Source organism: Camarhynchus parvulus, chromosome 9 (assembly GCF_901933205.1).
Source record: "Camarhynchus parvulus chromosome 9, STF_HiC, whole genome shotgun sequence".
NCBI classification, from domain to species: Eukaryota; Metazoa; Chordata; class Aves; order Passeriformes; family Thraupidae; genus Camarhynchus; species Camarhynchus parvulus.
The window spans coordinates 2,563,240-2,571,552 of NC_044579.1; the positions used below are offsets into that span (position 1 = coordinate 2,563,240).

The 8,313-nt window shown below is 53.3% G+C and overlaps 1 protein-coding gene across 1 annotated transcript; it reads right to left on the reverse strand.

Moving 5' to 3' along the window:
• Positions 1 to 303: 303 nt before the first annotated feature.
• Positions 304 to 8,102, reverse strand: SLITRK3 (SLIT and NTRK like family member 3). Its single transcript, XM_030954723.1, is given in 8 exon segments — positions 304 to 3,887; positions 3,890 to 4,095; positions 4,097 to 4,219; positions 4,221 to 4,390; positions 4,392 to 5,180; positions 5,182 to 5,363; positions 5,366 to 6,404; positions 8,050 to 8,102. Coding segments are annotated over 7 exon segments (2,814 nt in total). The 5' UTR covers positions 6,387 to 6,404; positions 8,050 to 8,102; the 3' UTR covers positions 304 to 3,564.
• Between the last annotated feature and the right edge of the window lie 211 nt (positions 8,103 to 8,313).

Here is an 8,313-nt window from a genome sequence, read left to right on the forward strand (position 1 = left end):
GACAGAATTATCATTAATACTCCCTATTAATTATGAGGAACCTGGGTTGGAGCATGCAGAGTGTTACCCACTGCAGGTCAGAGATGATGGATCCACTTTTTTTCCCTCTGCAGTGGAAAGGAATGCTGCTACCCACTCAGCCTCAGCTCAACACAATCAAAAAGCAAATTAAAAGTCATCAAAACACCCTTTAGACATCACACTTAGACATTGTCAACACTTCCAGAGCAAATCATCCCCAAATCATCTCAGTACACAAGGGAAAGGAAGTTTCCTACGCAAGGAAAGAAAAATAACTCAACATAAGCCAAAAATTATCTCTTTTAATACAAAATTCCATTCTCATAGAACAAATTTATTTCCACTGAATAAATAGATCTGCTCACCGTCCATGGGCGAGATTACTGCCTATAGTAAGGATGAAATTCTTTTGCCTTTCTGCAGTTTAATTAAAATATAAACATTATTTGCAACCGGCTTTACTCTATTTGGATACAAGTATGAACACTTGGGGTTTTGAGGACATTGCCAAATGTATACAGCACCACTCTCACTGGGGGTTGTACTTTAACCTGATTTATACAGCTCCACGCATCACTTGCATGTAGGCTTATCAATGTAATTATTACAATTATGATGAGAAGGATCTGGCCTTTGCACTTGCATGTTTAATACTCTTAGCACGTGCATGCTCTTCCACTGTCTATTAAAAACTCAGCAAAACAAATGAGCAAACCCCAACGGGTCAGAGCTGAAGGCAGCAGTGAGGAAACACAATCTCAACTCAAGAGAGGAAATTGCAACGTGTAATATTTTTACTGATGGCATGGAGGGTGATGCCAGCTTTACAGAGGTTCAGAGCTGTCCCTCCATCTCCAGACACACACAGCTGCTCCCAAGGCTGGGGACACAACTCTCCAAGAGTAAAGCTCACCATGAGCATCCTGCCCAGAGCTGTAAATAGCGACATTGTGGGGAGAGCAACTATTTATGGGTTTATCTCTGTTAAAACACATTGTGCAGGGTGTTCCCCAAGGAAAGGGCAGGCGGTAGGGAGGGTGACCTTGGCACTGTGACCCTCTGCCAGGAGGTGACAGACCCTGGTCCCAGCAGCACCTTTGGGGGAATAACCTCAATTCGCCTGGACAAAACACCCTGACCGCTGTCCAGACAGATGGTGCTGATGGACACATTGGGTATTTCTGGAAAAAACGCGCTCTCTGGAGACACATTGGGTATTTCTGGATTAACCCCACCCTCTGGAGACACATTGGGTATTTCTGGATTAACCCCACTCTCTGGGCACATTGGGTATTTCTGGGCTGACCCCACTCTCTGACACATTGGGTATTTCTAGATTAACCCCATTCTCTGGCACATTGGGTATTTCTGGAAAAACCCCACTCTCTGGACACACTGGGTATTTCTGCACTAACCCCACTCTCTGAAGGCCCTCAGGGCAGCGCCCGGCTGTGGGGGCTGCCCATGGCGGCCCTGCCCGCCCCGGGATAAGGCGCCCGCGGGTTCATTCGGCCGGGCGAACGGGGACAGGGAGCGCCGTCGGGAGCTGCTCCAAGCCGGGATGGAATCCAAGATCGAGACCGGGATCAATCCTGGGATCAATCTCGGGATCAGCCTCGGGATCAATCCGGGATCGAGCCCGGGCGCTCCGGCCCCGCCGCTGCCCCTCAGCGCTGGGGCTGGGGCGCCACCTGGCGGCGGCGAGGGGCCGCGCCCGGCCCGGGACCCGCGGGGACAGCGCCGGACCGAGGGACACGGCCGGACAGAGGGACACCGCCGGACAGAGGGACACCGCCGGACAGAGGGACACCGCCGGCGACAAGACACCAACGCGGACAAGATACCAACCGGGACCCGCCCGGGCAGGGAAATCCCATGGTCTTTGGTCTCCCTCCGGTTGCAGCGGGAGCGGGAGAAGGGCAGCGCTGGGATGGATGTTTTGCTTTCCCAGACCGCATCCCCCCATTTCCAAAGTGGAAATGCGGTTTAATCCGGAGGGGTGGGAGCTGTCAGAGTGCTCACCCCGCTGCCAGCACCGGCAGCATCCCTGCGATGCCTCCCGGTGCCTCCAGCAGGCCGGGAAGCAGCGCTCCGGCGGGATGCGCTCCCAATTTCCCCGATATTTTTAACTGTCAGGACAGTGCGGCAGGGATACAGATCGCAAATCGGATTTGTGACAGTCTCGGGTGGTATCTTGGCAAGAGACGCTGTACAGGGTTTTTTTTTTCTCTGTTAACATCACAGTGCATCGAACTGTTATTAATAAAATAGCGTTCAAGGTTATGGGGGGAAGGAAATCTCTGTGGAGGAAGCTGAAGTTTCAGGTTCAAGCTTTGTATTCCTATATATATATATATATTTGGGGGTGTATATATATATATATATATATCTGCAATTTTTTTCAAAACGTTTTATTAGGAAAGCTATACCAGACGCATCACTGTACAATGATTTAACATTACCTTTACAATTTATATTCACTTGAAATTACAGAATAAATATATGCACATTGTTGTACCTTTGTGTGTGTGTGCGCGTGTGTGCGTGTATGGATGCATGAGAGAAAACATTAAAAGTGCTTCCTACAAAGCTGTTAGTGAGAGGTGCCCATTAGCTTTTGGTTTTGTTTTTTTTTCCTTTTTTTTTCTCTGTATATTTGCATGTCGCTTTTATTAGGAAAGTGCGGATGTCCTCCAAAAAAAAAAAAAAAAAAAAAAAAACCATGGCGTCATGATGAAGTGTCACTGAGCATCCCCTAGGTGTGTGCGCCACGTGGTGACATCCTTTGGGCTGCTCGGCTCCGGGTGGCTTCCCCCAGCCCCCGGGACTGCCCCCGGGATTCCCCCCGAGCCCCCCTGGAGGGGCTGGGCTGGCGGAGGGTGAGGGTGAGGAGTGTGCGTGCGAGCGAGGGAGAGAGACAAGAGTGAGACATTCGAGCAAGACCCTCCCCTCCCTTCCCTCTTGCAGTTTCCAGGCATGCAGCAAACTGCGCTCGTTTGCTTCTTTGCATTATTTTTTTTTTCTCTCTTTTAAATAAATGTACAGAATCTGTGCCATGATGGGCAAGAAGAAAGCAGGCCAGAAAATGCCATCTTCCCTCCCCCTCCCCTCCAAGGGAAAATATCAAGGAAGTTAACTGCCAACGGAAAAAGGGAAAAAAAAAAGGGGGAAAAAAAGAGCCAACGAACAAAACAAACAACAAGAATAAAGAAAATAAAAGAGAAGGGAAAAGAAAAAAGAGAGAAAGAGACAGACATAGAATTTACTTAATCAGGATCAATACAAAGATCCCCGATAATAATAATAATAATAATAATATAATAATAATAATATACCTTTAGACATGGCACAGTCAAAGTCTCAGTTTCAGTATAAAAAAATAATGATTGATTAACATCTGCTGGCAAAAGTCTGCGAAGGCACTTCGTCGATTACTGATCTGAGAAGGGCCCTGCCCCGCAGCGCGCACATCTGGCGGGGCAGAGCGCACAGCTGGATCCTCTGCTCGCGGGCGGCGGGGCCGGGCGGGCGGCGGGGCGGCGGTCAGAACCGGTACGTGGTCTTCTCCAGGACTTCGAGGTAATCCGGCTTGGTTTGGAGTTTGGCCCTTAACTCGAGGTATTCGCTTGTGGGGGTTTGGTGGTCCGGGAAGCCCTTGCCGGCCGCGAAGAGCAGGGTCTCCTTCAGCCGGGCGTCCTGCTGCAGGTCCGGGTATTGCATGCCGGGGGGGTGGACGTGCAGTTCCTTCAGCTTGGGCACGGTGCCGTAGAGGCAGTCCACGAACCCCACGGCGCAGGGCGGCGGGCGGTCGCGGTCCCGCGGGGCTCCCCCGCCGCCGCCGCCGCCGCCCCGAGCGCGCCCGCCGCCAGCCCTCCGCCCGCGGGGTGCTGGGGGTGCACGGCCACGATGGTGTTGAGCTGCGAGCTGGACACGGCCAGGCTCCACTCCTGCTCCTTCTCCAGCAAGGTGCGGTAGCTGCTGCCCGGCTCCGGCGCGGCGGCGGGGGCGGCGGGGTGGGCGAAGCCGCGCTCGCCGCCGCCCCGCAGCAGCTCGGCCGCCTCCGCCGCCGCCGCCCGCCGCCTCTTCCTCCTCGCGCGGCTTGTAGATGGGGTTGTTGCACATCTGGGTCACCGGGTGCGGGATGTAGTCGTAGACGTGGCCCGCCGGGGGCGCCTTCTCCGGGGAGCGCTCCCCGGGCCCCCGCCGCCGCCGCCCCGCCGCCGCCGCCGCCGCCCTCGGGGAAGAGGCGCGGGCAGCGCAGCGGCACCGCGCCCAGGTCCGCCGCCTCCGCCCGCGGGCCGCGGAACGGCAGCTTCCGCCGGCGGCGGCGCAGCACGAAGGCGAAGAGCCCGGCGGCCACCAGCACGGCGGGAGAAGAAGAGGACGAGGAGGCTGAGGATGAGCACGGAGAGCGGCACGGCCGCGGCCGCGGCGGCCGGGGGCAGCTCGTAGGCGGCCGCGCCGGTGGCGGCGGGCGGCGGCGGGGCGGCGGCGGGCGGCGAGGCGGCGGCGGGGCGCAGGGCGGCGGGGCACAGCGCGGCCAGCTCCAGCGAGCGCAGGTCGCGGCGGGCCAGCGGCTCGGGGCTGGCGCACAGCACCTCGCCCACCACGCTGACGGAGCTGAGCGCCTCCAGCCACTGCTTGAGCGGCACCAGGTCGCAGGTGCAGTCCCAGGGGTTGAGCTTCAGGTCGATCTGCACGATGGCGTGCAGGTGCTCCAGCACCCCGGCCACCGGCAGCGCCAGGAAGTGGTTGTTGCGCAGGTTGAGGCGCGCCAGGGAGGTGCCGGCGAAGGCGTCGGTGGGCAGCGTGCGGAGCAGGTTGTCGTTGAGGAAGAGGAGCTTCAGGTTGGGCATGAGGCTGAAGGCCGCCGGCTGGATTTCCCTGATCAGGTTGTACTCGAAGTACAGGTAATGCAAACTCTGCAGGCCCCGGAACATGCCCGGGGTGAGCCGCTCGATGTCGTTCCCGTTCAGGTACAGGCTCTTGAGGTTCGGCAGGTTGATGAATGCCCCGTCCTGCACGTAGGAGATCCGGTTGTTCCCCAGGTGTAAGAGATCCAAGGAGGAAAAATTCCAGAAATCGGAGCGGTAGATTTTCTGGATCAAATTCCCGCTCAGGTACAGCTTCTTGGCGTTCAAGGGCCTGGGCAGGAGCTCAGGAGATGTTGTGGAATCCCCGCTCCTTGCAGTTGACCGTCAGGCCCAGGTCGTTGATGTGCAAACTGCAAGAGCAGCCGGTGGGGCAGATGATGGGGATGGGGGGCCGGGTCTGGTAGGCAGCCACGGGAGGTTGGTTGGGCCCGGGGTACAGGCCACGGGGGGTCGGGGGAGGCCGGGGGCCCGGGGCTGCTTGGTGGGCTTGGGCTGCTTGTTGGACGTTTTGTACTCAACAGAGGAAGCGGTGAAATGGAAGGAGGACAGCATGGAGGAAGGCTTGGTAGGCCACGCATTCTCCTTGCTGGAGGACAGCTGAGGGATGCCCAGGCTGGCTTCCACCTCGGAGTCGGACAGCATGGGGCAGAGCTTGCTCCTCTTGATTTCGCGCAGGTCCTTCCCGTGGAAGTGGAAGGGGGTCTCGCAGGTGATGTCCCCCACCAGAGCGGTGTAGGGGATGCGCTCCAGCCAGCTCTTGAGCTGCACGATCTCGCACGTACAGTTCCATGGGTTCTCCTCCAGCTGGATCTCCATCAGGCTCCTGCCAATGTGGTCCAACATCCCGCGGTACGAAAGGACTTTGAGGCGGTTCCCCCGCAAGTCCAAGTGGGTTAAGGACACAGACTTAAATAAATTGGTGGGAAGCATAGGGATAAGATTGTCATTTAGGATAAGGACTCTCAATTTGCTTAGGTTTCGAAATGCCCCGCTCTCAATCCGTTTAATGACATTGTAATCTGCCTGCAGATATTCCAGACTTTCCAAACCCAGGAAAGTGTCGTTCCTGAAAATGTCCAATTTGTTTTCGTGCAAATACAACCTCTTCAGAACTCGGAGCCCGTTAAAAGCCCCCGTCTGAATGTCCTGCAGTGCATTGTTCCCAAGGTTAATAGATACAGCATTGTTCAAGTGAAGAAAACTGTTGGTGTACAATTTCCTCATGGAATTCCTCTGCAGATAAAGTTTAAAAGGTCTCGACCACGACTCTGTTATCTGACTAATATTTATAAATCCCTTGTTGTCACAATGTATATGGAAAAGGCTCTCCTTCACTTCACAGTAACATGGATCAAAGCAGGGCTCATCCAGTTCCTCCGAGTCCTCTATCAAGGGAATAGGTGTAGTCCATGCTAGAGCAATTGTGCTTAGAAGAATTATCCACAACATCCTTCCTTTATGAAGCCTCTCTGCCGTGGAAGGTTTCATCATTTGTTGATGTTTACAAAACTGCAACGGGAAGAGAAACACAGATTTCAGTATCTCTGCCCTGCCCTTCTCCTTTCCCTAAGCCCCTACCTGCTGGACTCATGTCGGGCTCCTGGAAAGTTGAGCAATTGTTGGGCAGATGTTCCCAACCAACTCCAGGGGTGTCGGCTGGGCGAGCCTTGCCCTGATTTATACTTGGGAGATGTTAGAGGGCTCCATCACGCGATAGCAGCCTGCCTCGCTCCCCTCCCCGTGGTAAATGCCACCTATAAAGAGGACAGCACATGCAGCCCCGCACGGCACCACGAGCACACCGAACGTGTTGCGTCTCTCCACGTTTCCCAGGCTTGGGAACTGCCCGCATCTCATCCCCGGGTGTGATTCTAGCCCGGGAGCCATCACAGCCCGCCTCGACTCCGGAGGGGGAAACACACCAAGTGTGGGCACATCTCTCCAGTGTCGCACCACATCCTTCATCCATGCAAACTCCCAAAGTTATTGAACCTCCACCCTCAGATCTCCTTCCCTCCCTCCCTCCCGGCTCGATGCGTTCCACACGCGAGTTCCAGGGAATGTGCGAGCTGTGCTGGTGTCCCTGGCAGAACGGCTCCCCTCAGAAATCCCCACAGCATCTTCACCGGAGTAAATGGTTAACGACCCTGATTGGGAAGGAAACCTTCCCCTTGCAAATGCGCCCCGGTGAATTAATGCAACCGGTATATTATCAGATAAATACACACCACATATTAGTCATTTTAGCTGATTAAAGCATTTAGAGATGATTAATCTTTCTAAAGCACATGCCCATGCGATCAGCAGATCTAAAGGGAAGTGACAGCTGAAGAGGCACCTAGGATTGAAACGCTCAGCCTGCCTTGGATTAGGGCATTTTGTGCCCCCAGGACCAAGCAGGAGGACCGGTTAAAAAGCTGAAAGTGGAAGAAAAAAAAAATACCTTGACACTTACCAGCCGATAAATTCTCTATCCTACTATACACGATTCCGAATGAAGACACCATTCTTCTCCAATCAGATGAAAATAATACTGCCCTAATGAGATGCAGCTCCTTCAACATATGGTTTCACCCTTCCTTTCACCAGATATTTTAAATGTATGGGCACAGGGAAACGCTAAGGATGGGAATAATACCAGTGGTGATGCAGCCTTCCCTGAATCCCTGAAATGCCCATTAGAATGATTCGGAGCGATCATTGCTTTTAGTCTCAATCTCCCAATAAAAAGGTCCTTTTTGCCTTCCTCGTGTAAGAACTAGAAAAAATTGCCCCCCATCCGTAAACTTAAGAGCAGAAAGATGCATTTAGGGGAGAGAAATGCCAGAGGAACAGAAATCCTTAGGATCAACTTGCAAATGAAACCCTCCCCTGTGGGAAAGAGGAGATGGTTGAAAGCACGAAAAGAGAAATACCCTCTGCAATTAAAACCAGCATCTAATTGGGGAGAAGGGAGAGAGACGAGAGCTATATTGCAGTATCAGTCTCTCTGTCTCCTTTGCAAAATATTAGCCACTTAAGTTCTTTCTCTTCTGCAAGGGCTGTAATAAAAATAAAAAAATAAATAAAGAGGATTATTATATCTTCTTTTTGGAAGAGGGGGGTGTCTTTGACCCTAGGCGGAAACAAAAGGATCCAGAAAGGTTGTACTTACCGGTTTGCAGGAGAGATTTTAGCACATCGTTACCAAAAAAAAAAAAAGAAAAAGAAAGGAAGAGGGAAAAAAAAGAAAGCTCGAGTTTAAAGATTGCTGGTTTGTCTCTGCCTCTCCCTCTCTGTGGCTCTCTCTCCCTCTCTCTCTACTCCTGCTGAAGCTGAGGCAAAAGGAAAAAAAAAAGAAAAAAAAAAAAAAAAAAAAAGAGGAAAAAAAAAAAAAAGCAAGCCTGAAACGTGCTGGGAATGCAATGAGCCCCTCAAT